General features: G+C 40.3%; 1 protein-coding gene across 1 annotated transcript in view; it reads right to left on the bottom strand.

The window, feature by feature from the left end:
* The window catches only part of LRP1B (LDL receptor related protein 1B), a 1,355,016-nt gene that overhangs the window by 223,074 nt on the left and 1,116,611 nt on the right, over positions 1-15,331 (bottom strand). The window contains 1 exon segment of the mRNA XM_075069829.1: positions 4,566-4,688. Within this exon segment, the coding sequence (XP_074925930.1) occupies positions 4,566-4,688 (123 nt within the window).

Raw genomic sequence — 15,331 nt, 5'->3', positions numbered from 1 at the left:
ACTGGAATGGATATGAGCAAACACTCGAAGAAGAACAGGTTGCTATAGGTTCAAAAGAAGAACAGACAGAAGAACAATGAGATCCCATTGGGTAGGTGGCTCCTTAATGTGGACAGACACTAGTAAGTCCCCTCGAAAAATCAGTTACATGAGGATGTTAAAAAATAGAACATCTTCTGATGACTAGATGATGTATGATGTGCACAGTTAGCAGCTAATTGAACCCTAACAGAATGAATGGGCAACCCTGCATTTTTCAGAGAAAAATAAATAATCTAAAATAATAGGGATTTGGGTATCAGAGGAATTGAAATGACTTCGTTCATGTCAACATATACACTTTTTCCATTGCGTTGCATAAGTTTGTCTGACAGTAGAAAAGATGCCACTAATGAATACATTTTGAACATTTGTGGAACACAATGGCTCTAGGAATAACATCTATCCAGTAGATGGATGAGGTTGACAGATTGAAGTATTCTGCCCTTGTCTCGCATTAATAAGGCTGATAGAAGAATTAAGGCTCTTGAGGGATGAAGTGACAGCAGAATCAATTCCAGGTACCAGAAATGTCTTTGGTGGGTATGAGCAATTAAGATGACCGAGGACACATCCTGCCTGATCTTTCTTAGCACTATGGAGATTAAGGGAATTAGAGGGTACATATAGAGGAAACTTATTGACCATGTAAATGCATCTGAAAGAGATCCTAGATCTCCCCGAGTAGAAGTTTCGACATGCTGATTTTGTCTGTTACAAAGAGGTCTATTGATGAGTAACCCAATTCCTTAAAGATATTCTGTATGACAGAGTCCTTTACTTCCCATTCATAGTAGACAAAAGAAGTTTATCTTTTCAGCTAAGATGTTTTCTTAGTGAATCATAGTGAGGGATAGCTGATGATGGATACACCAATTCCATATTTGAATTACCGCCTGACACAACAGGAATGATATTGCCCTTCACTGTCTATTTATATAGAACATGACAGCTGTGTTGTCTGTCATGATTTTAACTGACTGACTCTGCATATAAGGAAGGACTGCAACACAGGCTCTGTGAACATGACTGATTCTATTTCTAATAACTAGAAGTCTGATGTAATTGAAGCCCATACTTAATTTCTGAAGTAACAGATGCCAGAGTGTCGATCCTGAAAAATGGTATTGCTACTTTTGACCTACCCACCAATATGGTTGTTTCAAAGCCAATGTAGTCTGCTGTGTAAAGGATGCTGAGGCAGAAGTCTCTTCTTTTAAAAATGGTGCCTCTTTCTTGGAGGCTCTGCAACTCTTTGAACCCAGCATATATCTCTGTCTTGAACAAGTATGCAGCCTACTCTGTTTTCTTTAGGGCCCGATATGAATACTTTAAGAGATCACAATGTAGCCTACGATTCCTTCAGATGTGAAAGACATCATCAATTTTCAAGCTAAAAAGGTCCAGGCTCTCAAAAAGCTAGTTCATCAGCCATTGACTGAACTTCATGCGGAAACCCAGATGTTTAAAGCCAGAATGTCCTTCGCATGACTACCAATGTGGCCATAAATCTAAAAGTGGAGTCAATCACTTCAAGAGACTCTTGGCTAAATGTTCTCATGATTAGCCCTCTCTTTGAAATTAAAGTTGACAAATCCTCTCTCTTCTTTGGAGGTAGTTTGTCCACAAAAAAAAGGAAACTTGTCATAGTTCATAAACTCATAACTGGCTAGTAGGGTCCAATAGTTTGAAATCCTAAAATGGAGACTCATTGAAGAATAAGTTTTGCAGTCAGATAAATGTAGACACTTTTTTGTATTCTTTTGAAGTTATTTTGTGTTGCTCTTTTAATTTCTCAATAGCTGCAACAACTACTAAGCAGCCCAGCATCAGGTGTGTATAGATAAATTTGGCTCCTGCCGATGGGACATGATATTTCTTGTTCAATGTCTTTGATGTGGGGACTGGAGCAGTTTGTGCCTTCCATAAATTCCTGGCAGGTTCAAGGCAGTTCCATTCCTGGCAGGTCCATGAGAATCGGGAAAGTTACTGTTCCTTGCATAGTTGAATGAAACATTGATAAGTTTATGTGAGGATTTTTGAACCTCTTCAAGGAGAATATCTAAAGACTTCTCCACATTTCTTGATCAAATCTTGAAAATATTTAATTTAGCCCACATGAGATGGGGTCGAGGAAACCACTGCCACATTTGGGCATGAGAATGAAACAGCTGTTGATGTTCCTCAAACTGCAGACATGGTGGACCCTCTCCAGAAGCTTCCCCAGAATGGATAGCCTTTTACGGAGTCAACAACAGAGATGCAGCTTGAGAGGTTGTAGCTGAAGATTTTCCCCCAAGGTTGGTACAGAGGTTGACTTTCTGGTTTGTATGTACTGCCTATGTTCCAAAAGGGACATGCTTGGATATTACAAGGTAACAGCCCAAAGGCCATGGGTAGGTACCAAGGAATATGAGGGATCTGTAATAGCTGGACTAGGAAGAATCCCTAGACTCTTTTACTCATCAACAAAGATCACATGAAGGTGTCATAGGGGAATATATTGGAGACCCTTATCTGCTTCTCTGTGATTCAGGCTATGTCTACACTTTTATTCCTCACCTTGGAAGAAAAGCACTTGCAGAGGAGTGTCTTGTTCTGGTAGGGTTTTTGTTTGTTTGTTTCTTTTTTGCTGGGAACATGAGACTGCCCCAAACAGAAAAGGGAGAAGGGGCAATGCTTAAATCCCAGAGAATTGGGGTAACACTCTAAAGTTCTGGTACGTGGAAAAAACCATCTATTAGAGTAAAAAACTTAAATTTTCCAAAGGTATGCCAACAGGCAACTAATCCTACAGCTAACTAACTAACTGTAGATTTAAAAACAACTAATATATACAAGAAGCAAAGAAAGTTAGGTAAAGTAAGTGAAAAAAGACATGGACACTAGGTAGCTCTGTTCTGCAGCCAAAGGTGATGAGACTGGAAGGGATCACTGCAGCAGAGAAACCTGAGAATCCAAATGCCTCAATGATTTTGTGATGGGGCATATGCCCCACACGAGCCCATAAAGGGTTAATAGAACCCTAGGGAGACTGTGAAACAAGAAGCCAATTGGAGAGGACCCTAGAGAGGATGTGCAGGAGACAGCCAATTGGAGAGGGCTACAAGGAGCAGCCAATCAGGAGGGCTGCAAAGGGAGAACTGGCTGCCTTGCAGGTGGAAGGCAGTTAGCACCTTGGACAGAGCAGTCCTAGGCAGGATCAGGGGAGTGAGAGCAAACTCCCAGCTGCTTGCTGGCAAGCTGAGGCCTTGAGACAAGGGCAGAGAAGGTGCTGGGGCTGCAGGGAAGTGACCTAGGGAAGTAGACTGCGGGGTTAGAGGGGTCAAAGCACGTGGCTGCTATCTACAGGGTCCATGGGCCGGGACCCACAGTAGTGGGTGGGTCTGGGTCCCCTTCTTTCCCTCCATCATCACGGAGGAAGTGGCTAGATAGGGGACTATGGTTAACCCAGAATGGGGGAGAACTGAGTGTGACACAACTGGAGGGCTGTGTCCTGTAGAGGACACTGTGTTATTTGGGACAACATGCTTCCTGGAACAGATTTGATGGTGGTCAGATGTCACCAGATGACTGCGCACTGGTGAATTAAGCTAATTCCCAGGACAGCCAGCAGGAGATGCCACAGTGGTAACTTGAACCCTGTCACAGCTTCATTGTTTCCCAGGACATGTCAGACTCAGAGAGACTGTGAGTATAAAAGAACTATTCACTACTGCCCCCAAATTAAGAAAAATAGATGGTTTAAATGAACAAAGGTGAGTAATAACTGAATCACTGAACTTGCTCTACTGCCAGAGGCAGAACTTTTGCTCTGCAGAAGCGAAGACATGGTCTTGCTCTGGATTTTCTATAGCAATTACATTAAATTAACACCAGCATCTATGCAGACTAGGCACAGCCCATAAATCACAAAATATGGAAGAAGTTATGCTCCAGAAAGCTAGATCAGTGTACATAGTTTCTTGACTTACATCTGTTTATTGATCAATTTATCATAGAATCTCAGGGATAGAAGGGACTCCAGGAGATCATCTAGTCCAACCCACTACTCAAAGCAGGACCAATTCCCAGACAGATTTTTGCCCCAGATCCCTAAATGGCCCTGTCAAGGATTAAACTCACAACCCTGGGTTTAAGCAGGCCAATGCTCAAACCACTGAGCTATCCCTCCCTCAGTATAAAGTTACATCCAGTATAAATCTTACACTGAACCACCATTTAAGTCACAGAATTTGGCTCTGGGACACAATTATTTTGATTGCATTTCCAATAATTCATCCAAAACTAATAAGTCTAGAAATTTTTATTACGTTGCAGAGGTCTCAGTTCTCAGATTTAATCAGGTCCACATTAGCCGAGAAACAGAAATGGATTTTGGACTTCTATTATGAAAAATAAACATTAACCACATTTTAGGGATTTAATAAAGACCAGACACGGTATTTTTTTCTATCTGATCTTACTCTATTTATAGTAATACTTCCCTAATTCTAGTAATTACATTGTTATTAGTTCCCAATTACCTTTATGTCACTTCCATTCAAAGACATTCTGTTTATTCTGCTGCCATTTGGTCTGCTGGAATCAATCCAATAGATGAACTCTTCTCTATAATCAAAGTCTATTGCAATCACATTGTTTAGCCCCTAAAAAGGAAAAGAATCAGGTCCATTTTTTCTCATATTTTTGAATACAAAATATTTCATGGTATTCAAAATACAAAGTAATCACTATATTTATTATTATTGAAATCAAAAGATGTATTATACTTACTCTATATTTATGTAGTACTTATGCTTTTTATGTTTCCATATTTTATTTGTAAACATAATCATAATAGTAAACAAAACTGGGAACAATAGCAAACTGTGGTACAAAGAGCAAGAAGTCTCCAGCTGAGACAGGCTTTATTGCTTGAATGTCTGCCAGGTGTTTTACACCTGCCAATAACTTGATGTTATCTTGAATTTGATGAGATGGGAAAAGGAGAGAAGTGGTATGATAGATGAAGCTGACAGAGTTCTCTCCAGTATATATACAAGATCACAAATAGCACTCCCTGGCCATTTGGAATTTTCTTGCAAAATGGTGAATTTTGCTATCTTGGAGAGTGGAAATGTATGATTTTTTTTTGCAGCCTTCATTGCCTGGTTTGGTTTGGTTCTGAACAGCCTTGAGAAGGACTAGCAGAAGTCTGACCCCACTTAGTGTCAAAATAAAGGGATTTTGTTTCTTTTATCTTCTGCTTAGTCTTTAAATATGCAGAGATTTGCCTATCTCATAGAGCTGGAAGGGACCCTGAAAGGTCCTTGAGTCCACCCCCCTGCTTTCACTAGCAGGACCAAGTACTGATTTTGCCCCAGATCCCTCAGGTGGCCCCCTCAAGGATTGAGCTCACAACCCTGGATTTAGCAGGCCAATGCACAAACCACTAATCTATCCCTCCTCTCTTTCTAAGCTTTATTTAAGACCTACTTCAGTCTTTGAAAGAGAACAACTATCAGAGCTTGTTTGATTTGTCCTGGGTGGCAGATGAAGGAGAGACTTTTCATGCCAATAATCTCCTAATTAACCAAGGTTCCTGCCTTTCTAGATAGGAGAGGTCTTAACTGAGCTCTAGAAGCAATGTGTAAGGAAGCAACCAAGAAGTAGAAAGGGCAAAGCCTTCCTGTTGTTTGAGACAGGGAAAGCCTTGCCTTATAATCAAAGCATAACCTCCTAACATTCTGACATGTCACAATGATGGGACCACAATTATCTTCAGATGGTAGAAGGATGTATCCATATTGTTCTGGGTCAGAGGAGGCAGAGCACTAGTGCTGTGGAGGGTGGTGGGACAAATGAATTAACTTTTCTCAAAGATGCTATCTGTAGTGTTGGGCACTTAACAGTCCACTGGGCATGAACTGAAGAAGTGTAGGAGTGGAAGAGAGGTAGTTATTCCAAAAAGCTGTCCATTAACTGAACCATACACCCTGAGCAATCACTCGATGAAAAAAAGTTACACCCATATGTCCAATATGAGGATCCTCTTGTGAGGATCCCAACAAGTCATTTCCTTTAAAAAATGTTTTGTTTTTCATTTTGTGGGCAATTCCTCCCAGTAGCTGACAAAGAAAATGATGTCCCAAGGTCCTCCCTCCATCTTGGAATTCCACTAGTGATGGAGGGAGTGTAGATGTGGATTGGAATCCTGAATCATAGCCACTGTGCCTGCATTGTGAAAATTGGGAAATATTTGTATTATTTTTACAAAGCATCACATGTTGCTGTGTGATATTACCATGCCTGAGTGCACAGTTAGATCAAAAAGAGGTTGGTTGTTAAAGAAACCACACAGGACAGCTGAAACAATAGCTTAGATAAGGAGCATTCTTTTAAACAATAGTCAGATTCATAGCTGGGCAGAGGGACTTCTCAGTCACAACCATGAGGAAGGGCTGTTGGGCTAAGAGAGAGATCAAAAAGATGACCCTGGCAGAAAGGGAGGGAAGAAGTGGTCACTTCAACTTGTAGATGTCACAAGGAGAAACAGAAAGAGTATGCTTTAGGTTGACCCAGAGAGATACTGATTAAGAGCCAGGGTCTGCATCAAGCAGGTTACAACAAGACAATGAGGGAACCTAAGGCTAAGGCTGGTCCACCGATGGATCTGAAGGGAATGCCAGTCATGGGTAAGGCAATATGCATATAGAACTACGTTATTTTAAATACACTTCTCCAAAAACATGTGCCCTTTGGCCAAAATAAATCATATTTTGTTTCAGAGAACATGTCTCTGTTACTGTATAATATCACTGTTCTCAGTCTCCTTAAAGAAAACTTGCAGATGCTAACCCCTTGGGGCTGCTAGGAATCATGGTTGGGTGCAATCTGGGGAAAACAGTCAGGGAGTGGTTGCGGTGTGGGGCCCCATCCCAAAGAAAAGTGGAAGCATGGTCCTGCCATTTGAAAGAGGTGCTCTCAGAAGGCTAGAAAACGGGTATCATCAAGGGCAGCCTGTGCAGAGACTGTGAAATATATCATGACTTCAACATCTGAAAGGCTTGTTTCTCTCTTGTTGATGAGATTCATATCTGCAGAGGAAATACCTCTGCCGGTATTGTGATCACTTCTGGGATGGACTAACAGCTGAGAAATTCATTTTTCTCAAAGTTCACCAGAAATTCAGATGGGCTACCAGCTAAACCATGTCCCAAACTATAACTATTGCTTCTTGTAAAGGTCATGCAAGAACTAGTCAATTGTCCATGCGTTGCAGGTCAGAAATCTGACTATGAACAGCTGCAACTACCACAGTTAGGAACTGAGATGAGTTTGAAGTATAAAGTGGCACATTGGAAATGCTCCTAAGCATGAATAAAGGACAGATATTTTTAATGGTCATTTTACACACAGCTGCTTACCTGCTCTAACCATGGGTAAAAGTTGTCTCTTAATGGTGACCACTGTATGACTGAATAAGACCTCAGCAATCTTAAACTAAACATCCAAACTAATGGGTTGGAGAATGTGAAAGCTGCTCTGAAATTTTCTCTGAAATGCTGAAAAAATAAGTCTCTCCCACTTAATAAGGGGAGGGATGGGAAAGTGAATTAACCAAGCTTTTTGTGTGAGAGAGCTGAACACAAGACCCTGAAGAAAATGAGATCAACTGCTGTTCATTGGTAATAATGCTCCACTAATAATGCATGGGGAATGGGATGGAGTATAACCTCTGGGATCACAAACTTCCCATTGCCATCTTAGTGTGATCAGCCAGCTTCAACCTAAACTTGGATTATTTGGAGATGTATGTCATTTGTATCTTTGGTCAGAAGAAGGTTCTGTCTGGAGTATTTCTGAAGATCCTTGTAAAAAGAGGAAAAATAGGATATACAAGGCTTACATACAATGTAAAGGAATTCTTTTGATTCTTGATGCATTAAGGTGGTTCCATGGAATCAGAAAAAAAATCTAGTCTTTTAATGAAGTGGTAGTGAGTGGTTGCTTGATCTGCAAGTTTTACTGCAATGCATTATTTCAGAGTCCAACCTATGTGACTGTCAGTCAAAATGTAGGGAGAAAATGTGACTGAATCAAAGAGAACAATATTAAAAGAATTCAGAGCTGTTGGATTGTATAGTATTAGCCCCCCCCAAAAAAAACACCACAGTGATACAACCAGAGCTTTGGCACAATAGATTACTGAAGTAAAAGCCACATTATCCTCAGTTACCAAATATTTTTTTAAAGTTTTAAAGATTTCTGCTACAGGCATCCTTATGGGGCACAGAACAGTCTGCAGATAAAGAAGACTTCTTAAGAAAGGTGACTGAGGCTGTATGAATACAAGCCTAAACCCCTCACATTTTGGTAATGGGTCTAGTTGATCTAAGAATGTGTGAAAAATAGGCTTTGCATCTGGATGTTCCAAGTTCCCATAAAATTTCCTCAGTGTCCAGATTGTTAGGCAACTGCCTTCTGCTCATCTCTGTTTATTTTTTTCTTTGGATCAAGTAACATGGAAAAGGATACCAGGAATATCAGAGCTTCAACATCTTCAAGAAAAAGTGGCCCAGTTTCATTTGGGGGGGAGACAGGAAGTGTACTTCTCTGCCCATAAAACATCTCTCCTTCCTGCTCTGAAGCATGGTTCAGCACCCTTATTTCCTCTTAGTGTAATTAGTTGTCGCTGTTTCTGGTAAAGGATAGGAGAGATTTTAAAGTGGTATTAGCTATGTGATGGTATCCATGATCCTCCCTGCCCATTGACCTTCCCTCAATCTAGGGAAATCCTGGAGGTTTGATGATGGAGGGTGCAGGAATAGGAGGGTAAAAGAACATAGGAAGAGAGGACAAAGTTGCATTGGTTGTATGTATGGGAGAAGGAGACAGAGAGAGAGAAGAGCTGATGCTGAAATGGAAAGAGCTGCATAGCAATTTAGTGGGCATTGAATGAAATCCAAACTCCTAGTTTCTTGTGAGCATTTACTGAACAGCTATTAAGCTAGGGAAACACAGATCTTACAGGTAGAGGGGAGTAGTTGCCCATCTTTGTCAGAGTCCTGCACATTCCTTTAGTCAGAGCTGTAACCTCACTGTCTCCTAGGTGTCCCCTTCAATGTCTAAGAGACACATTGCCCAAGAGAGAAAGGGTACGTCCAGACTACCCACCGTATCGGTGGCTAGTGATTGATTCCTCGTCGACTCCGGAACTCCACCAGAGCGAGCGGCAGTAGCAGAGTCGACAGGGGAGCCATGGCCATCAATCCTGCACTGTGAGGACGGGAGGTAAGTCAGAATAAGATAAGTCAACTTCAGCTACAATATTCCTGTAGCTGAAGTTGCATATTTTTAATCAACACCATCCCCACAGTGTAGACCAGCCAAAGAGAGCTATCTAGGCAGGAGGGACAAAAAAGGAGCCTCGAAGAGGAAGATATTTCACTTGTTCACGTGTTTGCTGGTTCAGCCCCCCCTTTCCTCTTTTTCAAATTCAGATTACTTTAAAGGCACCATCATTCCTGAGAACAAAGGACAGTAACTTCTCAGAACAGCAGAAGTAAGAGCTCAGACTAGCTGTAGGCCAGAGGCTGATGGAAAGAGAAAGTGGATAAGGAAAAGTTATTTACTTATTCCCATAATACAAGAACTAGGGCACCAATGAAATAAGAGAGTAGCAGGTTTAAAACAAATAAAAGGAAGTTCTTCTTCACAAGCGGCACAGTCAACTTGTGTGAACTTACCTGAGGAGGTTGTGAGGCTGGGACTATAACAATGTTTAAAAGGGAACTGGGATAAATTCATGGTGCTAGTCCACAAATGCCTATTAGCCAGGAAGGGTAAAGAATGGTGTCCCTAGCCTCTGTCATCAGAGGATGGAGATGGATGGCAGGAGAGAGATCACTTGATCATTGCCTGTTAGCTTCACTCCCTCTGGGGCACCTGGCATTGGCCACTGTCGGTAGACAGATACTGGGCTAGATGGACCTTTGGTCTGACCCGGTATGGCCGTTCTTATTTTCTTATGCTAAGATGTAGGAGCCAAAATTCAGATGTCCTCTTTTGTTGGAGCTATCTGGGCTCTAGTATAATAGTGAGGGGGGACTGTTAACTCCAGATTGGTGGAGCCCTGAGGACAACTGACAACACCGCTTATACAGAAAACTTGTATTTTTGCTCCTGACTGTAATATTGGTATAGGAAGGAAAGAGAGAAGCAGTGACGCCTTACCCAAAAGTAATGTGAAGGTTTTTCAGAAGAAGAGAGACACTTCACATCATGTTGTTTGCTATGCTCTCTAACACAACTCATGTACAGTCAAATATTTAATTCAAGTTGATTAATTTGGTACATACTCCTGTGTGAAATTGAACACCATCCGTGTGACATATACAAGTCAGGAAAAAACATGGCTCTCTTTACTGCTACTGTTAATTTCTATTGAGACCAGGTTTTGTAGTATTTTTTAATTATCTGATTAGTTCTGAAACAAATACAGCATTTATTAAAAATGATTTTCAGAATAAAATCTATGGCAATTAACGACAGATAGATGACAAATAGCTGCAATGATACAAAAATGCTGAAAAAATACCTCTGTCCTTAGCAGGTGTCTGTGTTTTTATTTATGAAGTTTTGCTCAAAGAAAGACTAAGAATAAAATATTTTGACTTCTAGTATATTTACAATAATTTAGACTAATTATGGATACTTTTAGGTGTGTACGTTTGCATCATTTACAGTACTGTAAATTTTGGATCTTGTCATAAATTGTGTGAATAATAAGATGGATAGTAATTAGTCCAAATAATACAGAGAGAGAAAATGGTTACTTGCCTTCTTGAAGAACAATGGTTGTTCAGTGTAATGGTGTGGGTAATCATCAGATGCACCAGTACTGGAGAGATTTCCCTAGCAGTACCCACAGGGGCAGACAGACATGCACTTTGACTTTTTTGCATGGTCCAGGATGAGGATATAATGGGTGGAGCTGCCCTGTAACATCCTTCAGTTCCTTTGAACTAGACTCTAGATGAGTGATTCTGATGTTTTGGGGAAGGAGGTTGGGCCATATAATTAACATATGCTACACATCTTGAAGAACAACAGTTAAAAAAGAAAAGTAACTGTGTTTTCTTCTTCTAGTGATTGCATATATCCATTACATTGAAGGTGACTCCCAAGTGTTTTTTGGATGGAAGTGGAGCTAGGACTGTAGGACTTCTTTCCCCATCTTCCCTTGATGCAGAAGTAATTGCACAGTGTCTAGCAATGTGTGAACAAGGGACCATACCAATGCTCTACAGATGTTCACAACAGGAGTGTTTCCCCAATGGAGGCCGATTGTGCCCTAATTGAAAGTGTTGAAAGCTTCTTACGGAAGATAACAGAACAATGCAGCTGGTAATCCATTTGGAGAATTGTTGTGTTGTGACAAGATGACTTCTCATTCATTCTGTATAGAATAGAAAAAACTGGGAAGAAGCCTGAAAGTATGGAAGTTGAAAGTACATTTGATGTATGGAGTTTTTGTTCATCTTTGTGAACATGTGGTTTTGGGGGGAAAAGGGTTAGTAAGTATATCGACTGACTGAGGTGAAAATCTGAGGCACTACTTTGGGAAGAAACTTAGGGTGTGGCCTGACCTGCACCTTGTCCTTGTAGAAAATGGTTTACGGAGGATCTCTTACCAAGGCATGTAACTCCACCATTCTCCTCACAGAGGTGATGGCTACTAAGAAAGCTACCTTCACTGAGAAGCATACCAATAAAAAGGATGCTAAGTACTCAAATGGAGGTCAAATAAGAGCTGATAGCACTAAATTTAAGTCCCAAGGTGAAGTTTGATCTCTGATAGGTAGGAAACAGCCTGGCTAGATTGTCTAGGAAACTGGCTGTCATAGTATTAGAAAAAACAGTCCTTCCAGTAATATGAGGGTGAAATGCTAAAATTGGAGCCAGATGCATCTTAATGGAGCTGACTGCCAGACCTGACTCTTTAAGATGTAAAAAAGAGAGTTCAAAATCTTTTGAATTGTAGATGGCGTAGGATATGTACTGTGGCTAGCATCCCAGATGGAGAAATATTTCCATTTACTAAAGCACAGGTTTACAATTTTTTTTTGATGTGCCCCTCACTTCAGAGATTCACGTCCCATGTGTGCCTCCTTCTTTCTAAGAAACAGCTGGATATATGTTACCTATGTCCCAAGGATGTACCTGAGATGTACCTGAGACTGTTACCCATTCTTGAACAGAATTGAGGACATTTCCAGTTCTGGTGAGTTGTGAACAAATCCACTGTAGGAACTCCCCCTACTTGAAACACTGATCTTTGAATGGTTGTGTTGAGAGACCATTTGTGATCCAGGCTGAACAACCTACTCAGGTGGTCTGCTAGGACATTCTGAACTCCATGAGAGTTAACGAATTATGTTCTGCATACAGAACTTAACAATCTCACTGCCTCCTGGCACTCTTCCGTTTGTTCACATAAAACTCTGCTGTGCTGTTGTCGGTGAGCAACTGGATAGTCCTCCTCTGAATGTATGGCAGGAACTGCTGACACTCCATGAATATTGTAAGCAAACTCAAGGAAATTTAGGTTTAATTAGGCCTTGCGAGTGAACCTAAAGCCATGAGTCTGCAGGTTGTCCATATGCCGTCTCCACCCCATAGTGGAAGTGTCCATTACCAAGGTAATACAGGGGAGAACCAGTGAGAACGGGACTTCCCTGCACATGTGTGCAAGGGATATACAGAACAGATATGTCTTAAATGATTAACAACTACAGATTCCTTCTAGTCCTAATGAAAATTAATAAAGCTATCCACCTCTGTTTATCCCAGAATAAGATCTGCCTAGGAAATAATTATAATGAAGGAAAGTGTTGACATCATTCAAGACACTTTGTCTGAATACCCATATTTAGCCTAGGTCAGAAATTCCTCTCCCCAAGAAGAGAAACTAACATGGTTAAATCAGAGTATTGTTAATTATGTAGGCATCAATCTCTCTTACTTTGCAACTTCTTTCTCTCTCAATCTAGCTAAAAAGAACTTCAATTTACCAAGAAGGGTGACACTCTGCTTTCCTGAGCAAACTAGCACATTGCGAGTGAGTGAATAAATAGATGGGTGGGAAAACTTTAAGTTAAGCAAACTAGAAATGTGGTTGCAAGATTGAACATAAAACTGGGCAAACTATCTGTTACCCCAAGAAATCCAAGCCACGTTTCACCCCAGTGCATAAACTGCACATTGCTTTCCTTGCATAGAAAATAAATCCATGGATAATCTGTCTCACCCCAGATTAGAAGCTGCACATTTGCTTGCCTTGTGAGTTAGCACTACATCATTCCATATGTGAATAATGTCTTGTTCTATTTAAGTCCTAAATAATGTGAAATGTTTATGTACAATCAAAAATGTATGGAGTATGTCCTCCCAATTTACAAGATTATAAGGATTTTGTTGGTTTGCATTGTAACTAATTATTGCACTTTAGATATAATAGGAATTTTCAGGCAGAAGGAAGAAGGTATGTTAAAAGATATCAGCTAAGGTATAACTTTGAAATATTAAAAGAATTTGCTTAAAAGTGGTGAATCCCAATTAAAATCGAGGCTAATAATGAAATAAAATCCTTGAAATGAATTAAACTTAAAAAGCCTCCAATAACAATTAAATAAATTTGTTATACACCAAAAAGCCATCTACTGGATACCAATGGAAGCAGCAGTGAAAATAAGAGAAATGAAATCTAATGACCCACCTGACAAATGTCCAATAGGAATCAGATGATGAACCCCTCTAATGAGCCTGGAACTCAGTTATATAAAACTGAGGTCTCCAGGTGCTCAAGAGAGTTGACTGGGTCCAAAAGAAGCTGCAGCATCTTAAGTGCAACCAATGCCTGGACCAGCTGTGTGGAAAGGCCAGTCTACCATCCCAGAGTTAACAGGATAAGAAATGTTGAGATTTCATTTCAATGATTTTATTCCCCATTTATTCTTTATCATAAAAAACTGAAGGTTATCTTTATGAGTCTACACTCTCTAGAGATACCTCAGATAACCATATTTTAGATTTAACTCCTTTATAAGTCCATTCAAACTGACCTAGGAGAGACTGAAAATGACAACTTTGCACAATTGTTTTTAATATTCTAAACTTGTGTCTTTTGGCCTAATTCAGTCAAAGAGTAGTAACCACACACTTAAAGGGGCCTTAAAGACCAGCACATCCTTGGAATTGTGATAAATGCATTAGGAATTGAGAATTTATCATCGTAAGTAAATGTAATAAGAAATCTTGGTAATCTGCATTGTTCTTTGATATAACTGCTGAGCCTCAGCTTTAGTCTGTGATTATAGAATGCAAGAGAGTAATGTGTATGTAGTACATACCTAGAACATTGGTTGTGTTTGCATGTAAGTGATGAGCTGTTCATTGTTCTGAGTGGATTAATAAATTGTTAGTTGGTTAAGAATAAACAAATGTCCTTATCTGAAAAATACTGTTCAAATTAAAAGTTGACCTGAAAAGAAGCTTGCATTAAAACTAGTAAGCTAACATTCCCTGGACTCAAGAAAAAGGAGTTATTCTATTAACACTTATCCAGTTGGAAAACCTAATTCTTCCCTTTTCACACTTCCATTTTGTCTTGGTTCATCCACCAATTTAGAGATGACTATCCATACTATCTTTGTCTAAGTGGTGTAGCTGAAGATGGTAGACTGACTTAAGACATTACTGCATACCACCAAGATGCAGTCTGGCATAAGGGATCATACATGTACATGCAGTTATGTTTCCCAGGAGCCTAAGGCAGTTCTGCATTGTGGTTCATGGCTGATCTTTGAACAACAAACCCGGGTGTTATTATAACAGGAAACCTGGGCTGTGGCTGATGTCAAGTCCAAGATCACCCCAATGAATCCTATTCTTTGTATTGATGACAGAATTGATTTTTCTCTGTTTATATATTTTCAGGCCTACGTGGATGAACAGATAGAGAATCCAATGGAAACTGCTCTCCACCTTCTGACAAGAGTAGCCTCATTCCAACTATTCATTCATATATACATGCTTGTCCCAATGGCAGAACCTGGCTGATACCGGCATCACGCACTTGGTGAACAATCTTGGCATGAATAAAACATCAAAGATTAGTGTGGTGAACTGGAAGTAACCTCCTCCTACCAATACCAGAGGCCAGCTGTGTCTAGAGCAGCTACTCCAATCTCTCAACTTCCTTCTCTTATCAGAACATTTTCAGTGAGAGTGAGAATGAGTTCTGGAG

Source organism: Chelonoidis abingdonii, chromosome 10 (genome assembly GCF_003597395.2).
Source record: "Chelonoidis abingdonii isolate Lonesome George chromosome 10, CheloAbing_2.0, whole genome shotgun sequence".
Lineage (NCBI taxonomy): Eukaryota > Metazoa > Chordata > Testudines > Testudinidae > Chelonoidis > Chelonoidis abingdonii.
This window is presented reverse-complemented; position numbering and strand designations above follow the sequence as displayed.